The sequence below is a fragment of the Liolophura sinensis genome, chromosome 9, assembly GCF_032854445.1.
Source record: "Liolophura sinensis isolate JHLJ2023 chromosome 9, CUHK_Ljap_v2, whole genome shotgun sequence".
Taxonomy (NCBI): Eukaryota; Metazoa; Mollusca; class Polyplacophora; order Chitonida; family Chitonidae; genus Liolophura; species Liolophura sinensis.
The window spans coordinates 36,003,410-36,023,639 of NC_088303.1; the positions used below are offsets into that span (position 1 = coordinate 36,003,410).

Below are 20,230 nucleotides of genomic sequence, written 5' to 3' on the forward strand. Positions count from 1 at the left end.
CGTACAAGTAGTATGTCGACACGGGCCCTGAGATCCTCACATGTGCACGTGCACGTACATGTAGTAAATCAACATGGGCCCTGAGATCCTCACATGTGCATGTACACGTACATGTAGTAAGTCGATACGGCCCTGAGATGCTCACATGTGCATGTGCACGCACAAGTAGTAAGTCCACACGGGCGCTGAGATGCTCACATATGCATGTGCACGTACATGTATTAAGTCGACGCGGGCAATGAGATCCTCACATGTGCATGTGCACATACATGTAGTAAGTCAATGCACGCCCTGAGATGCTCACATGTGCATGTGTACGTAAGTCAACGCGGGTGCTGAGATGCTCACATGTGCATGTGCACATACATGCAGTAAGTCGACGCGGGCGCTGAAATGCTCACATGTGCTTGTACATGTAATAAGTCGACAAAGGCACTGAGATGCTCACAATCGCGAGTGGTCTTACGCCCAGCTTAACAGCAGGTAGAATGTCCCTGTGGCCACGATCAACATCATTCAATTGACTAAAGCAACAAGATGTGTTTTTAATCTTTTCTGGCTTGAACAACATTTATTTACAGGCATCAATGCAAAGTAATAAATGGGGAAATAATAATACACTGTAGCCCTATGTTCAACCATAACAACAGGTACAATGTAAACACATCAGTGCCAATGAAGCAACAATACAAACATCCCTCTTTTGTGGTTTGAAGAATATTTTTTTTTGTGTGTACAAGTATCAGTGTAAAGTTAAAAGAATTGAAAGAAAATTGATAATAAGCCAACACATTTCCAGAGTAATGCACTTTCCCCACGCTATACCAAATTAGTATGATTTGTAAATATATATATATATACAATATATGTGCTGGAACTTTCTCATATCAGATCTTAGTTATAGCAGACATAACCCATTACATATAAATAAAGACAAGTTCACATAAAGATATCTGCAATTAAAATAGCACTCACAGGAAAACTGACTTAATTTACATGCCGTTACAAACTGCGCAGGTTAATATAGTAATGTTTATCAAGACATGGCATCATGATTGCGCTCAGATTTGTATCCAGTTACAAAACATACCAGTAACATTATCAGCAGATTATATGAATGTGGACTGCTCTTTAATAGTTGAATCATGCAGTTGCAAACCTACTTACTAAGCCAATAACTATACTGTAAAATTCTTTATCAGTAGTGAACATCACGTGATTACTGGGGTCCACAAAGTGATTTCCAGCTTAAGCCAAAACCTAAAATCCAAATTTAACTCTTAATATATACATCAAATAGTTAGTACAATTTCAGCCTATTTGATGCATCTAGCTTCAAACATTTTTTGTTTTGTTAAGATAAAGTTTTGAACCTGAGCCTAAAATGGCTTCGTGGAAGTCTAGGCCCCTGATCATAGCTGTATCCAGCTACAAACTATAACAGTTTACTATATTTATATTTCGAACGATCAGATGACTACATGCAGCTCAGATTACACAATTATTTATTATATTATTTCTTTGGGTACATCAGCTTAATTCAAGACAAGAAGTCACAAGATTATTGGTTATAATTATGTACCACACATGGAATGACCTTGACAACTGTAACATAGGTCATACATTTACATGTGTAATTGTGATCAGGCCATTTGTAATGGTCCCAATTTAAAATCCATATGAACGAACACTATGCAAAGGTTACCTTCCATGGCAACGCGATATACTGACTCTACTGGGGCCACTTTCACATCACTTCGTATATCAGCGTTCTTTAAGCTTTCCTTGTAAATGACGTCTCCTTATGGCAATATAACCTAGACAATCACAAGAAGTCACACGAAATGTGACTTACGAGGTTTGTGACAGTGGCCCCACGTTGCTGAGGTACACTTTCACGTAATGTTACATACAGTTTTCAAACAGACACCACAATTACTTACCTCATACCTCTATCTTTTCACAAAGAATAATGTACACTGTAACTCTGGGTGCACTTCACGCCATTATTATGATAAATTGGTCATGAATTTTAAATTACATCAAGTCAGGGAGTCTAGACAGTACATGCATATTAGTGTACAAATTTAATATATAGTTCTTATGTATAGAAAGTGTCTGAAAGGGTTGTAGAATTAGCTTGCCAGTTGAAAATGTGCAGTGGTATACTACTTTCATCAGTAAATATACCAGTTAATGTAATTCACCACAAACGCGTGCAGATTTGCTGAATGTCTCAAAAAAGTCAGAAGTGTTCATTATGAAAGCACAAGTAAAGGTGAAGGATTCATGTATAGGTATACAGCATATACACTAGCCTACTCACGTCAACTTCATGTACTGATCAGAGTTTTAGTGTTTGCTCTATAGATATTATCCGCAATAACAAAACCTCTGAGACAAAATACTGCTATGAAATAAAAAAACTGATATTAACTGTATAAATAAATCTGTCAAAAATCCCATGATTATGTCAAAAGCAGGCATACATATATGCACACACGTTATATATTGTTATGGATATTGCACCAGCTCATACAAGGGAGGTAAATGAGTATAGACGAACAGCTGGTGCAATGGTGGTCAATTTTATGAGAGGAGGAGGAAATCAGAGTGCCTGTGGTAAACCACCAACCTTTGACAATTCACTGACGAACATGTCACTAGTGAGTTACACTTTAAACACTGTATTGACCAGTGGGAAGTAAGTAATCTTTACAAAAGTCAACCTGAGCAAATAACCATATAAACATTGTTGACAGCTTATTGTCCAAAAAGTCCCAGAAACAGCTAGTGACTGCCAACCAGAGCTGGATTTGATCTCATCATCTCACTGGAAATGAGCTTGCAGCCTACAGTGAAAATGGCACCCTGGCATGCCATAAAATGTATCCCAAACATAAAATAAGTGTCTTTTAAGCAAGTTAGTACGACATTTAATTTTCGTTTATTGACTTAGTGAGAAACAGATAAAATCCACTGTCTATTTAATGTGTTATTCTTCAGTTGAGAGGCACAAGGAGCAATAGTAATACTGTGTATAATAAAAGAAAATATATGATATTAATCACATACACGACGGAAAAACGAGTACAGAAAATAAGGGAAAATGTAGGCTATGTATTATTTTTGGTGCCCATGCAAATGAAAAATAACAAGTAAAACAAATTAACATGTGGGGGGGGGGGGGAGAAAAAACCACACCATGGCACTTCGTAAAACAGGAAATGAACAACAAAGCAAATTACATGTAGCATTTTACACTTTTACATGATTTTCACCTGTTCAAAAACATGTATATACAATGAAATACTTCTTATTACAGATTTGCTGAAAGTGTGATATTTACAGACCAACTGAAGTCTTTCCTATAAATAGTGATTGTGTGGAACTTAATAGCTTGATTTTAAACACTGGCCTTTATAAAACATCTGTAGTTTTGCAACCTACACACACATGTAGCTAATCTGGTATTTCCACAGAACATTTGTTACAAGATCTGTGGAGTGTTCAAAAGTGTAAACAGTAATCATTCCAAGCACTCACAAACTAGACGTAGAAATCTATTTAGATGATATAACACAATTATTACAATACACTTCAACAGAAACATGCAAACTACACTGCAACGTGTTTAAGTCATAGCAGAAACAACGCGTAATTGAAATATCACAAAAATCTACACATTTCAGACATCTTTTGGGTTATCATCAGTATTCGACTTGATTAATGAAATCTCACACAAGGGGAAATGGATAGCTGGAAGTACAGTCATCTTTCCTCATTATTTTATTTATTTATTTCATTGGTGTTTTACGCTGTACTCAACAATATTTGACTTATACGACGGCGGCCAGCATTATGGTCGGTGGAGAGCCCGGGGGAAACCCACAACCATCCGCAGGTTGCTGTAAGGCCTTCCCATTTACGACCGGAGAGGAAGTCAGCATGAGCTGGACTTGAACTCACACCGACCGCATTGGTGAGAGGCTCCTGGGTCATTACGCTGCGCTTTTATGTTACAATTGTACTGGTAGATTGTTGAACAAATAAATAATCAAAAGCTGTCTTCCATGCACATACTGAGTTAAGTGACAGACCTTCCGGCGACCCATTACTTCTAGCTGTCAATTCCTGTTGCTCTCCAGAGATTTCTACTTACCAATACAAATACCCGCTTACAGCTTTAAACAAGTAAGAGTGTTTTCACAGAATTCAAACATTTACAAGTTTCACAAATTAGCATATTTACATTTAGATGACTTTGGAAACCAAAAACTATCTGAACAAAAATCTTACAGTAGATACATTCATATATTTAAACATTGATGCATGATGTGTAGATATGTTCAGAATAATCAACTTTGTAAAACCAGACAAAACATGAACCCTTGCAATAGTAACATTTATCAAATAATACAAAGATTAGCTCTCATGATTTTCATCAATACCCTTGTAATCACGCTTCCCTGTAGCTAAATTCATTAAAAACTGCTCAGCATACAGTTCCAAAAGTACACAGAATGATATATTTGTCTGTAATATCATAGATCAGAGATTAAAACATTATCATTTGGAATTCTCCCAATCACATATTCTCCAGGCACTCAATTTTAAACTTTAGTGTTTATTGATTTTAATGGAATCAATGTAGGATTTTTGATTGCACTCAGATACATACCTATCCGATCACTGGTCCCACAAATGAATTCAATACCAGTATATACATACAAACATTCAGGAGAAACTCCTCCAGAGATTTTTCTCTCTACTATCTACACTAACAAAGCAAAATATGATCACTATCTCCTAACATTATATTTGCTCATTTAACACAGAAATCTTGTTATTAAATTAACATACAAACATTACATTTGTAAAATCAAAACTAGGTTTCTTAGTTTTACAACAAGTCATACCGACGATGGAAATATTGTTTTTTGGTTATGCAAGTGTAGCTTACAATCATGACAAGACAGCCATGTCAGCAAATTTACAATGAGGATGCATAGCCACAATTAATAATGGCAGCCCAAGCAGACACATAACCTGTATAACAGACTGTAAGCTAGGTGAGCATGTGTACAATAGAATTCTTGAGTTATACTACAAGAACAAAAAACATATACTAATAATTAACAACTTGAAAAAAAAAAACATAGTTCAGTATCACCTTCCAATATCACCTGGGAAAAAATCTGACTTACAGGTATCCCATAAGGCAAAGCTGACTTATTATTGACTGAATATCTACACAAAATTAACCTACACAGATTAAGCCTTAATTAGAAGTATGTTCAATGGGTGCAATCTGGCTGACTCCAAATAAGGGCCTTACTCTAAAAGTTGTATTACTTAGATTTTGATAGAAATTTCTTTTTCCCATTTTTTTTTTTTTTTTAAATTTTGTCTCAAATAAGAAATGTTTTCATGTTCTCACAAAGCCGATCTACCCCATTCTGCTGGTAGGGTCAGGTTATGGTCAACAAAGTCTATTATACGGATGGCCTGAATAGCTAAATGATAAAAAATGGCTAAAACAAGTACCCACAACTGAGGGGGTTGGGGGGTCATCTGCAAAGTTCACTGGGCATTACCATGGAGATTCTAGGCAGGTCCCTGCACCAGGCTGACCCTCATTAAGCAGTAGTACATAGCTCTAATCAAGAGAATCACGCCCACCACAAAGGCCCCTGAAAAAAAAAGACCAACAAAATTAATACCTTTTTTTATTAATACCTTAACCTAATCAATGATTACTTCCTGTATGCAGACAAGCAGGTGATTTCAGTTACAACTATTTTTACATAACCTAGCTTTCAGTTCATGCTTGAGCTATCACTTACACTTACTCACTTCTGGTGATCACATTTTTCCCCATTTATCTGATTGTAGCATTTAACATGTATGACTGCAAGCATCAGAAAATAAGTAACACGTACAAAATTCACCTAGACAACAGTCTCCTATCAAACTTCCTAATATCAGAAAAAAAAACTTTTTGAGTGAGTGAGTGCTGGAAGTTTTAACGTCCTACTTAACAATTTTTCAGTCATATAACGATGAAGGAATCCTTAGAGTGCATGTAATGTGCCTCCTTGTTGCAGGATGGATTTCCACAGCTCCTTTATCTAGTGCTGCTTCACTGAGACGCATTACCGAAGGCAAGTAAGCCACCCTACCCGAGCGATTATAGTGATACAGGTCAACCAGTCGTTGCACTATCCCCTCCATGCTGAAAAAACACTTTTCGAAGACGTGTGTTTAAGAACTTCACTTACTCATTACAACAGATGTAGGAAAAAGCCTGGCCTTACCTATCCACACAGTGTAAATGCCTCCAGCTTGCCTGGCCATCTTATATGTGCCAGCCTGCAACAGATCAATACAAACGTCACTGATATAATAAACAGTCAAAAAAAAAAAACAATCAGTTTTAATACTATCACATAAAGAATTCATGAATATTAATGTCTTTGTCTTTTTATACTCTATATCTGTATATAATATGTTCCTCGAGAAATACAGGTACATGTACCTGTGGTTTAATACATGGGTACAATCAGAGATGTACATGTAGGCCTAATAACCGGGAGACCTGCACATCTTAGTCAGTGGCCCCACATGGTGAGGATTTGCGACCAGAGCTGCCATGCGGAGTAATGCAACGGGCGAGGACCTAATCACCCTCTTTTGTCACCTTGCCACTAACCTAGACCATGCAAAAGTAACCAAAAGTAACCAAAATAAACCCACATGAAAAACTTAAGGTCATTTACCATAAGTGAAATATTCTTGAGTACAGCCTAAAACATGAATCAAATAAATAAATAAATAAAACAAACAAATAAAATAAAATAAACAAACAAATTGTCTACTGGCTTTTCAGATTTGACTCGGGATAAACAATGTTACACACATGAGCAAAACCTGAGAAATCAAACTGAGCAGATGTGTTATCATACTTACTGTTATGCCAACTCCAGCAGCAATAAATAAAAACCCCAAACATCCAAACAACAGCGCTCTGTTATGAGCATATCGTGCGCCAACAGAGGAGCTGTTCAAAAAAAAACAAAAAAAAACAAAAAACAATATATAATCAAAATGGTTTACAGCATCATTTACATGTATGTTGAAGCTTTGTGAAGACTTTGCAGGCACTAATAAATGAATGTGTATAGCCAAATGCAACTTCAGCAGTATTTCAGCCATACTATGTCAAACCTATAAAATCAGGCGCTGGACTGATTTTCTTTCTTGGTGGAAGGAAAGTAAATTCTCCAACAAACTTCATCTTAAACCAGTTAAACAGACCTACAAAATGTCAACCATTTACTGCCACCAAGGCATTCAGAACAGTGTTGGCAAATCAAGAAAATGTACAAAATCCAAATAATTTCTTGTCGAGGGCTGAGAATGAAACAATACAATAATACCAATACTCCTGTAAAGGAGTGATGGAAAGACAGGCTTGCTAAGTACTCTGCAGTCATTCAAGCACTTCTGCCCTACATACATGCAAGGTCACGAAAAAGTGATTTCCTGGACATACATGTAGGATGATAGACAACGGAGAATTAAAAACAAAATGCAAATTGGAAATAGGAAATACAGTAAGATTTCGGAAAACATAGGACATTTACAGATGCTATATAAATATGGGAAATATAGGAGGGCTGAGATCCCTGTATGTATGATCACCTATTCTAGGCCTTTATCTGCCTATTTTACTCTTATTTTATAGAACTATATAAAAAAGTATCACTTACACTCGTCTACAATGGGGGCAGCGTGCCAGAGCATTATTCATCACATTAAACTGAAAGAGACAAAAATGTCAATTCTACCTAAATGTACTGGTCAAAGTATGAAATAGGACTTAAAGCACTGACTCTGAATCTTAAGTTCAAATTACTTTGCGGACATCTAATTAGCTGTAAGAATAATCCAGCAAAATCAATCACTAAGTACAGTGGTAATTTTAAATAAGATAAATTTAAAAAGATTTTTAATTTTCATACACATGTCTGGTATTAACCTTGTCACCACTTCAACAAGAAATACAGAATACATGATTTGGAGATCATTATCATTGGTATCAAAATCATGGACCAAACCTGTGACTGTCAATAGTCAGAAGTGAAATCATCATGCTAAAAGTTTACATAGTTTTAATTGTAAATTTTAATGAAGTTTTGATTGTACCCCCTCTGCAAATGATACTCCTATCCTAGAGACAATGGAGTGAAACCCTTCAACATTCCATGGAGACAGAATTCAATATACCAGAATTAAGAAAAGAAACCAGAAATATAAATTTCAATCCAGTAACAGGAACGTAACAGCTTTACATACTTCCACATGGAATTTTGAACTCCTTATCTTCTATTCAACTACAGAGTTACAGGTGCATTTTTCTGATTGACTTTCCAACCTACCAGGAATGCCTCTTGACAGTGAGCACAGACTACTCTGCTCGTCCCAGGGGTTCGCACTGTCACTGTCGGAGTGGGGCCCCCAAGGTTTATTATTCTCTTGCTGAAAAAATGAATCACTATTGATATGTGAAGATTTCCTTAATATTTTTCTCCCGAAAAATGTGCAAATTTACAATAGATGTCAATCTCATCAAAACACAAAGTCTGGTTGTACTTACGCCCTCTTATTAAGCGAATGGCATGGCCAGTAAAGAGGTACAGAGTCCATAAGCTGACTGAAAAAGCAACTTATACAGCTCATGCATCACTGCAATGTTGCAACAGCTGAGAGCAATTTTAAACCTTGTCTTACAGTGATGTGACTGTCGTGTAGCATGGCAGCTATGTAATTTGTACCTCCATCATGAAAATGAAATACCATATTTCTATATGAAGAGAGAAAGGGTGCTGGATAACATAATTTAGAAATTTTAGGTACAGTTATCTGACCAGGTCCAGGCCACGTCTGTTTTAGTTGGCACTTGTGAAATTAATATCTTCTGATACTAATATGAATGAATGATTATGGCTTAATGCCACATTGTCAATTTTTCAGCCACATCGTGGTGAATGTCTGGTGTGCAAAAGCATTGTCATTCACACACATATGTATGACAGCCCCTTTAAAATACAATATTGTACAATAGGTAGGCACTCACATTTATCTGTGTTTAATTGGTGTCTTCTGCTAGGAAGATAGAAACTCAGTCAGTTGTTTTTTGCAGATTTCATGTTGACGGAATTTCAGGCATCATTTCATCGGTACATTTATGGCCAATTAAACAGTCTCTAACTCCAATATTAACCAATGACTAATAAACAGTGTTTGCTTATGCCACTGTGACACACTGGCTTTAGATTTGGTCAAGTATAGTCTGCCAGACATTTTCTGTCATTTTGGTCAAGCATAGTCTGCCATATGTTTTCTGTCGTTTTTGGGGGGGAGCCTCCGTGGCTCAGTTGGTTAGCGCCTTAGCGCAGCATAATGACCCAGGAGTCTCTCACCAATGCAGTCGCTGTGATTTCAAGTCCAGCTCATGCCGGCCTTACTTGGGAATGTCTGTCAAAAACCTGCGGATGGTCATGGGTTTCCCCAGGGCTCTGCCTGGTTTCCACCCATCATAATGCTGACCACCGTCGTATAAGTGAAATATTCTTGAGTACGGCGTAAAACACCAATCAAACAAACAAACAATCTGTCATTTTGGTCAAAGACAGTCTGCCATACGTTTTATTCCATTATTGAAAATAAGTCATTCACCATCTACAGCAGCTCTACCCTGACCATGTTACATGTCAGCCCTACTGTGAGCATGTTACATGTCAGCTCTACTGTGAGCATGTTACATGTCAGCTCTACCATGAGCATGTTACGTCAGCTCTACCATGAGCATGTTACATGTCAGCTCTACCGTTAGCATGTTACATGTCAGCTCTACAGTCAGCATGTTACGTCAGCTCTACCATGAGCATGTTACACGTCAGATGTACTGTGAGCATGCGTACTTTGCAACTCTACCATGAGCATGTTACATGTCAGCTCTGCCTTGAGCATGTTACATGTCAGCTCTACCATGACCATGTTAATTGTCAGCTCTACTGTGAGCATGCATACTTTGCAACTCTACCGTGAGCATGTTACATGTCAGTTCTACCATGAGCATGTTACATGTCAGCTCTACCGTGAGCATGATACATGTCAGCATTACCGTCAGCTTGTGTACTTTGCAGCTTTAACATGAGCACAGATTCTCTGTCAGCTCTATCATGAGCATGTCTTGTCTGTCCAAGTCCAAAGGTCACTGACTGTTACTTGTCACATGTGTTGTCTAATCATCAGAACATTCGTAAATTGTGTCAAAGAGTTTTCTTTCTTTATGCGACGGCAGTTTGGTTTATGGGTGGAGGAAAATGGAATGCTCAGTGCATTGCACTTATAAGTATAAAGATCCAAGATCTAGTTTTATTTGTACACTTTTACAACCCACTGTTAGCAGTATGTAATCATTTACCAGTTAGGCCTGGGGCAGGCAATCCGAGAAGAAGTCCCCTTACAGATCAGTAAACAGTTACACGGACACCGCACATACTTTTTACCAGGGGGAGGGGCCTTGATAGGCTGCAAAGAAAGTCACTGGATATTAGTTTGTTTTTCGTCTACTACAAGAAGACACCTCATGACATAACAAGAAACAAGGGTAAATGACCTTATATACATATATGTGAGGCCATCAACCAAGGTAAGATTTATGTATTTATTTCATTATACATATACACCATATTCAGGAGGTTTTCTCTTATACGCGGCAAACCGGAGAACACATGGTATGATGGCAAGTTAATGATGCACATATCTGACATAGATATTCCATATAATTGGTGGTCTTCAATAAACTACACAAGCAAGTTTAACTATAATCATCAACAGTCAACTGCTTATCGCTCAGCTCTACTGTGCAACACCTACATGTACGCTATCATCATTAACACTGAACTGCTCATCACTCGGCTCTACTGCCAAACAGCTACATGTACACTATCATCATCAACAGTCAACTGCTTATCACTCGGTTCTATTGCCCAACAGTTACATGTACACTATCATCATCAACAGTCAACTGCTCATCACTCGGCTCTACTGCCCAACAGTTACATGTACACTATCATCATCAACAGTCAACTGCTCATCACTCGGCTCTACTGCCAAACAGTTACATGTACACTATCATCATCAACAGTCAACTGCTCATCACTCGGCTCTACTGCCCAACAGTTACATGTACACTATCATCATCAACAGTCAACTGCTCATCACTCGGCTCTACTGCCAAACAGTTACATGTACACTATCATCATCAACAGTGAACTGCTTATCACTCGGCTCTACTGCCAAACAGCTACATGTACACTATCATCATCAACAGTCAACTGCTCATCACTCGGCTCTACTGCCCAACAGTTACATGTACACTATCATCATCAACAGTCAACTGCTCATCACTTGGTTCTACTGCCCAGCAGCTACATGTACACTATCATCATCAACAGTCAACTGCTCATCACTCAGCTCTACTGCCCAACAGTTACATGTACACTATCATCATCAACAGTCAACTACTTATCACTCAGCTCTACTGTCCAACAGTTACATGTACACTATCATCATCAACAGTCAAATGCTTATCACTTGGTTCTACTGCCCAGCAGCTACATGTACACTATCATCATCAACAGTCAACTGCTCATCACTCAGCTCTACTGTCCAACAGTTACATGTACACTATCATCATCAACAGTGAACTGTTTATCACTTGGTTCTACTGCCCAGCAGCTACATGTACACTATCATCATCAACAGTCAAATGCTTATCACTTGGTTCTACTGCCAAACAGTTACATGTACACTATCATCATCAACAGTCAACTGCTTATCACTCAGCTCTACTGCCCAACAGTTACATGTACAATATCATCATCAACAGTCAACTGTTTATCACTCAGTTCTACTGCCAAACAGCTACATGTACACTATCATCATCAACAGTCAACTGCTTATCACTTGGTTCTACTGCCCAGCAGCTACATGTACACTATCATCATCTACAGTCAACTGCTCATCACTCAGGTCTACTGCCAAACAGTTACATGTACACTATCATCATCAACAGTGAACTGCTTATCACTCAGCTCTACTGCCAAACAGCTACATGTACACTATCATCATCAACACTGAACTGCTTATCACTTGGTTCTACTGCCCAACAGTTACATGTACACTATCATCATCAACAGTCAACTGCTTATCACTCAGCTCTACTGCCCAGCAGCTACATGTACACTATCATCATCAACAGTCAACTGTTTATCACTCAGCTCTACTGCCCAACAGTTACATGTACACTATCATCATCTACAGTCAACTGCTCATCACTCGGCTCTACTGCCCAACAGTTACATGTACAATATCATCATCTACAGTCAACTGCTCATCACTCGGCTCTACTGCCCAGCAGCTACATGTACACTATCATCATCAACAGTCAACTGCTTATCACTCAGCTCTACTGCCCAGCAGCTACATTTACACTATCATCATCAACAGTCAACTGTTTATCACTCAGCTCTACTGCCCAACAGTTATATGTACACTATCATCATGTACAGTCAACTGCTTATCACTTGGTTCTACTGCCCAACAGTTATATGTACACTATCATCATCTACAGTCAACTGCTCATCACTCGGCTCTACTGCCCAACAGTTACATGTACAATATCATCATCAACAGTCAACTGCTTATCACTCAGCTCTACTGCCCAACAGTTATATGTACACTATCATCATCAACAATGAACTGCTCATCACTTGGTTCTACTGCCCAACAGCTACATGTACACTATCATCATCAACAGTGAAATGAAAAACATCACTGTTTCTTGTGATATCAGAAGCTGTCACTTTAAAGTAGATCACCAGCGCTGGGCCTTTCAAACTGCAGATGGATAGTTTGATGCCCCCTGAAACCATTCCGATTGTTTAAAACGTCGAAAATGGAAGAAAAGCGGCAGAATTTTGTCATCAAACATCAGAAAATCAACTCCACTACTATGACCGTTGCCTTTGTGAAACAGCAGCCTGTGACATGAACTTTAGGGAGCTGCCAGCCTTTGTCTTACAAAGGCCACAAAGCTACAGGGAGGCTCTCCAGCTCAGTTCACACCTTGCCTACAGGCAGCTATGCGCACGTGATACACCACAGCATGCCAGATGTTGAAGCCCGTAACGGGAGCCCATGCAAATTTTAAATTGTATATCTATGTGTTATCAATCAATGTTTCCATTCAATATAATTCAATCCTTATTCATTTTTGTTGGCGAGACTTTTTAAAACACAAAACATTAGCGCTATTGTTAAGCTAGTTTCACTGGCATTGAAGGACAGACTGTTGTCTCAGGTCAGCTCACAATCGACTGGCCTGAGTGCATGGAATATCTTGTCACAGCTGGTATTGCTCAACTTGGCTGTAAGAATTTTCAGTCTGTTAACTGCAAAACCGTGCCAAATTCTCCACTACTACCATCGGTCAGTACTACCATCCTTCAGTGGATGTCCAATTCATGTCAGACAAACCAGACAGGAGCATTCATCTACGTGGCCGATATATGAGTGAAAATCGGCCAATGCATTGCCCAGTCGCTATGCTGTACACGCTTTTCCCGGATCTAATACAACTCCAGTAGCCTATCTTCAAAACATTTGCTGTAAAACTGTTTTACTTATATTATTTTCAGGGTTCTAACTAAGAGGTGTAGATGTAAAGGTAACTACAGATTAATGGCTTCTGGAAAAGCACACAAGGCTATGCTTTGCAGGGCTTGTCAATACATGATCCCAGCAGGGATTCATGGCATGACGTCACTAGGCCTGGGCTCCGTGGTCGACAAGATAGGCAGACGGTCCAACTTTAATGTGTTTTTTTTAATGGAACTATTTATCATAATATTTTATGAAATGCAGCTTACAGGCTAACATAGCATAAATATTGTGTTTAGGGAACATTTAGTGTGAAAATAAAGTTGTTGGGGTTCTCCTTTAACAAAACTTCATAAGTCAAATTTCTTAAAGCGTTTGGGGAGAATTACCTTATAAATCTAGATTACAATGCGATTTACCATGAAAGTTGGAAAAAATCTGACTTATGAAGTTAGATAAAAGCGCTACCAGGAAGACATATGACATATCTCCTAGCAATACATAATTCTATACTCACTGTAGCTTCCTGACAAATGTGACATTTCACCACATGTTGATGGGTTTTCCCCTCTATATTGATCAAAGCCTGGCACACTTTACAGTTGATCATGGGTATTCCCCCTTGAGGGGTTGGTGTATAAGGAGGAGGTAACTCATCAGGACCAATTGGAGGTACTGTGACAACAGATTGGGATGCTGGTGCTGGAAAGAATTATATTTATTTATCAATTTTTTTTTTTCATTTATTCAAATATGTAAGTGATTGTGTAAAGTTTGAACAGCCTATGCAATGAAACTAAGCTTATCTACATCATTGCCTGTCCAGCTGCTGCTCCACAATGCTCATTGTCCTAGATCACCTGACTGTTCAACTCCCTAGCTCCTGATCATCCCAAAGGTAAATTTGCATCTATATTAACATAAGCTCAACTTCTACGCTCACTTGAAGTTCACAACAATGGTAACCTATCATATACACCATCCAGGTTCCTGGGGATAAATTTGGCTACAACATATCTAACGTATCTATCTTGGAATAACAGACAGAAGATAGTTCGGCCTTTTTGGGAATTTCAAATCAGCGGGGAGGTTGAACTTGATGAAATATGGGTTCACAGATCAGGATTTCCAATGTCTTACAAGTGGTCTAGGACAATTAAATTAAACCTTAATGTTGATTTTCAACAATTTCTGATATTTACTTACTACAATCATTAAACTATTCCTTCTAATATTTGGGAAACCTGGTCTGCTCGCTTTAGCCAGAATATATGTAATTGTAGCAGAAATAATTACATGTACTTTCTTTTTTCTCACATGGTTAGGCCATCTAACGAACAACATACTCATATCTCTACTTTTCCAAAAAGGTGGGAAAGAAATATAATATTCTGCTTTGATCACTACTAATACCTCATTCTGTCCTAAAAATTAAAAAAAAAAAAAAAGAGTTAGGGTAGTCAATGAAAGAAAAAATTCAGTTGGGCTTTTCTGGCACTTTGCATAAGAAAGTGTGACTTCAAATCCACTCTGGAACAACAGCACACACCAATTTCTGATGTGGACTGAGAAGAGATGGACCTTTTTAATCACTCAGACAAGTTTAAATCCATTTCAGGCTCGTAATTTGCAGAAAATCTACACAATTGTGAAATTCTCTCTCTTCACAATTGCTGTGTAGAGTAATATTCCATCAGATGTATCCAAAATCCAGACCATGGATGTAAAATGTCAATAACAAAATGGTTGACAACAGATGGATAGCCGAAAAACATGACTGAAACCTTTGGAGTTGACTTTCTCACTTGACTGACTTGGCTCCTTGACGATAATTGATGTAACCATTGCTAAATTTGTCATTTAACACTGATGGAGATTGATTTTCACGTTTTTAGCGCGTGGTTGCAAGATTTTATTTATATATTTATGTATTTACTTTATTGGTGTATTTCCCTTAAATGACAGCAGCCAGCATTATAATGGGAGGAAACCAGACAGAACCCGGGCAAAACCCAAAACCATCCGCAGGTTGATGGTAGGCAAAATGTAAAAGTGCCTAAGGTGTGAGGTGACACAACTACAAGAAAAGTAATTATTTATTTATTTAATTGAAGTTTTACGCCGTGCTCAGGAATATTTCACTTATTCGATGGCGAACAAAATTATGGTGGAAGAAAACCGGGCAGAGCCCAGCGGAAACCCACAGCCATCCGCAGGTTGCTGCAGGCCTTCCCACTTACGGCCGGAGAGAAAGCCAGCATGGACAAACGATTATAACGATGTCATCATGTATAACTACAGTGTACTGCGGAGTGACGGTTCCATCTTGCAGGATTATTCACATCCAAATATTTCTCAACCAATAATCTGTGTACTCAGAATGTATTTAAAAACCCTCTTTGTTCTGCAAAGTGCCTTGTGGAACAGACCAACCAGTTTTATCAGTTTAATGACTAAACACAGAAGGTAGGTAAATATCAAAAATTGTGGAAAATAGACTTCAACGTTTATTCTAGGCCAGGTTCGAGTTGTAAATGTCAGAGACACACGGAGAGGAGAGCCTGTTCATGTTTGTTCCACACTATGACGTTGTTGTTGAAAAGCGAACTGTCAAATACATCAGCTCTCCTTGCGACAAAACTGAAACAAATGTACTTTTGAACGTTTAAAACCATCCTAAAATAGCCAGTTTTCTGCCAAGGGACCATACTTCGATGTTACCTGACTGACTGAGCACTGGATACGGAGGGGGCGACTCTGCCGACTGATTTGTTGTGTGTAACAGCGGGGCCCGCTCTTCTGGGTCAGCCATTTTGTCGGCTTGAGTTTTACGATGACACGTGACTATCACTGACAGTCATGTGATTTTTACGCTTTCTGCCAGCTGGCTCTGTCAAATACAAGACGAGCTCTATCTTTATCTCTATCTGTGACATATTATACATATCCACGTATATAGAAGCCTACAAGTTTCAGAAATTACCACAAGAAATTTTATCGTAAGTCTCTTGTAGCGTACTGGATGAAAACGTGTGATTGCACTTTAAGGCTAACAGCTGATTTTTACACTTCCTTTATGTTATAAAAAGATCTGCTAATACATATTCATTAGTTATTATATGTTCAGGGAAGAGGGAATTGTTTATTTTGATACATGTAAAGTTTCAATACAATTCGAAAAGCCTACCTTTTCTCGTGAATTTGAGCTTTTCTGCTTATATTCGGTTTATTTTGGCGGTTACGCCAATCGATTCCTCATCGCAAAAAGCGTTAACATATTAGCAATTTTACGGAGTTTGATTTTTTCCTCCTAACTTTGCAGATTTTCAAAAACTACAATGCGGTGCGATGCATTTATATGTAGCATATAGGACTGGTGACTTCGCTGTGATTACTTTGCGTTTACATAGCCCATATAGCATCGCAAATGTTTCCATTGGCCATGTATAAACAATAGTGTTAAATAAAATACGAAAAGAAACTAGGCCTATAGCTTGTACATGTACTTAGAGTGTGTATTTATTTGATTTCTTTATTTGACTGGTGTTTTACGCCGTAATCAAGAATATTTCAATCATACGACGGCGACCACACTATGGTGGAAGGAAACCCCCGCATAGCCTGGTGCAACCAACGACAATCCGCGGGTTGCTGAATTTGGGAGACCTTATATGAGCGCTTGTGTGACTGTTAATGCACAAAAACAAGTGCCTAACATATTCATTTAACCAATCCGGAGCCCGTCTTTATCTTACTGGACGTGCTTTTCTTTGCTGGACAGGATTGTTGCTATCCACATCACAGAAGTCTAATAATGATGACTGAGAGTTTTGACATGCTCTCAAAGTAAACGTTGTTAAACGTCGAATGTTTCAATTTTTACCATCTGAAGTTTTGTAGTTATTTGGACCAAGACCTGACTAAATATCCAGATTACAACACATCTGCACTTCCGAATCTCTTCGTGTCAGTGTGGGCCCTACACTAAATTTGGTTTTGTTTCTGTATCGGTTAACATTGTTTTAAATGTCTTAACATGGAAAGTTATTTTAGTGTATTTGTAATCTAAGCGATGTCAAGCTTTGTTGTCACGCAAGACGTATGGAAGGCTCATCTCATGTGGCTGTATGAGGGGTACATCTGTAGATGGCTAGAAATTCTTAAGCAGATACTTAACTGGTCGTTGTTCCAGTGTGGCGGTTTGAATTGACTCATTTATTTCAATTTCAAACCTTTAAAGTTTGCTTGAGGGTGGTAGATGGCGGAATGTTTATTTATTTTATTTATTTGATGGGTGTTTTACGCCGTACTCAGAATATAGGGCGAAATGAAAGTTTGAAATGAGCGGTGGCATTGTTTATTTATTTATTTGATCGGTGTTTTAGGCAGTACTCAGAATACAGGGCGAAATGAAGGTTTGAAATGAGCGGTGGCATTGTTTATTTATTTATTTGATCGGTGTTTTACGCCGTATTTCACTTATACGACGGCGGCCAACATTATGGTAGGAGGAAACGGGGCTGAGCCTGGGGGCAACCCACGCTGGCGGAATACGAATGTTTGATTACTTTTTCTCACAAGAAATTGTTGAATTTGAACGATTTGAATCGAAGTCTGTGATCTGTAACTATCGCTCGTCAGGCAATCCCTCACGAGTAAAATGGTCGTCAAGAATTCAGTAATAACTTGATTTGTCACTCCTCGTGACTTTGGCCCATTTGCTATATAGTATCGGTAGCCAATGACTGATACAGCAAATTTCGGCTGATTTGGTACGTATGCACCAACGCTCCCAATGACTATCATTTTGACCAAGGAGTAGTTACGGGAGCTGATTGTAACGAGTTAGTCTCCCGAGGGCGGAGAATGTCGTGCGCGAATTTTACCGTCCTCGTGTCGCGGGTTTGTGAACAGACAACCATACCATAATCAAGCAGCAACGACTAACTTAAATGAGAGATGAAAAGGTACTAAAAAAAGAATACCATGGTTTTAAGGACAATGCAGACTTAATGCCAAAAATTCATTTTTGAGGCATAATTTCCTTTTCTAAATAGTCTGTCTATTTTATGTATATTTTCCGTCAACAGTACAAAATATTTGGAAATGACGTCATCGATGAACATAGGCCTACCGGGAACGCGGGTCCAGGTTTTCCTCTCTCCCGCACCCCCAGCTATCATCTCAGAAGACCTCACCACAGAAGGATTTTTATCTTTCAGACTGACCGTTTGGTCCTTAGGAAACCTGTACTTTAAATCCACTTTAACGCCACAAGAAGAAAGCTGAGAAGCCTATTTGTACTTCGACAAGTTAGGCCACATCATATACTCCGTGTTCCTCTCCGGCTGTACTTGGGAAGGTCTGTCATTAATCTGCGGATGGTCGTGGGTTTTCCCCGGGCTCTGTCCGGTCTCCTCCAACCATAATGCTGGCCGCCGTCGTATAAATGAAATATTCTTGAGTACCGCGTAAAACACCAATAAAATAAATAAATAAATATATATAATCCGTGTTAAGAAATAAAAAAAAGCAAGCGTTTCATGTATCCTTAACATTTCTCGGGAAACACCTGAGTTCAGAAATTTCATTTCACAGACTTCAGCAATGTCATTGTCAACACGAGAATACGTGTCGGTTTCTCGAATCACAGTGGGGTAGTCTAGAAAGTGCATCTGCTACTATGTTCAATCTGCCTGCTTTATATAGTACAGTGTGGTCATAATACAGTAGTACCAGTGGGTAAATAAAATCACAGTAAGCTCATGTATATGACAAGAATATTGTCGAGCACAAGGGGAATAAATTTGATTTGGCCTATGAACACTTTGTTTTTACGTCAACGTACGCGACAGAAGCTCGTACATTGCTGCGTTTCTCAACGTTGACGTCAGACCATTGTCTCTTTGTCGATAGTAACGTCGATAAGACTGATCATTACTTCCAGAGGAGAAGTACATACAAAGGTAAGTTTTTTTCACACAAGAAGAAACAGTGAACACTTATAAGGCATGAGTTGTGATCTTGGTTATACATGACCTTAATGTAAACTTTTGTGATAGGACTCGAAAAGATTTAAAAGGATATTATTGGAGGAAAGGATTGGGATTGCGTTAGAATTTGTAGCCAGTGTAAGATTATTCTTACATCATAGGCTATTCTGCGCGAGAGTTTGAATTTCATAAATGTGCAATCAAATAGCTTACATCAGCTTGCTCTGGAAAGATGGATAAATGTGATATACGTGTGAGTATTGGAGCTACAAAAATAAACCGAACTGTTTTACCATTATATACTTTTTGACGTTCGTCCCTAAACAATGCCATAATTTGGTCACGCAAATATCAATATACGCGTCAGAAACTCGTACACTGTGACGCTAATTGTTGACGTCACTGCATTGTTCACTCTGACGTCATGTAGAAATATCACAAGAAGTTGGTTGTGGATGACTAACAGGTAGGCCTTTGCACAGACATTTATAGCATCTTACTGA

The 20,230-nt window shown here is 38.5% G+C and overlaps 1 protein-coding gene across 1 annotated transcript; it reads right to left on the bottom strand.

Annotated features, from left to right (window-relative positions):
* Window positions 1-560: 560 nt before the first annotated feature.
* Window positions 561-16,546, bottom strand: LOC135475820 (type 2 phosphatidylinositol 4,5-bisphosphate 4-phosphatase-like). The gene is made up of 8 exons (XM_064755759.1): window positions 16,456-16,546; window positions 14,252-14,436; window positions 10,493-10,599; window positions 8,442-8,541; window positions 7,773-7,822; window positions 6,970-7,060; window positions 6,318-6,372; window positions 561-5,693 (listed from the first exon to the last, which is right to left on the bottom strand). The coding sequence occupies exons 1-8, from the start codon at window positions 16,544-16,546 to the stop codon at window positions 5,608-5,610; spliced, it is 765 nt and encodes a 254-aa protein (XP_064611829.1). The 3' UTR covers window positions 561-5,607.
* Between the last annotated feature and the right edge of the window lie 3,684 nt (window positions 16,547-20,230).

Excerpts from the sequence above, each read along its gene's own strand:
- LOC135475820 (XM_064755759.1), bottom strand. The coding sequence starts at position 16,546 with ATGGCTGACCCAGAAGAGCGGGCCCCGCTGTTACACACAACAAATCAG. Across the intron at positions 10,600-14,251 it reads ACATTTGTCAGGAAGCTACA|CCTATCAAGGCCCCTCCCCC; the intron begins GTGAGTATAGAA and ends CTTTCTTTGCAG. Across the intron at positions 8,542-10,492 it reads GCCTGCCCCAGGCCTAACTG|CAAGAGAATAATAAACCTTG; the intron begins GTAAATGATTAC and ends TCATTTTTTCAG.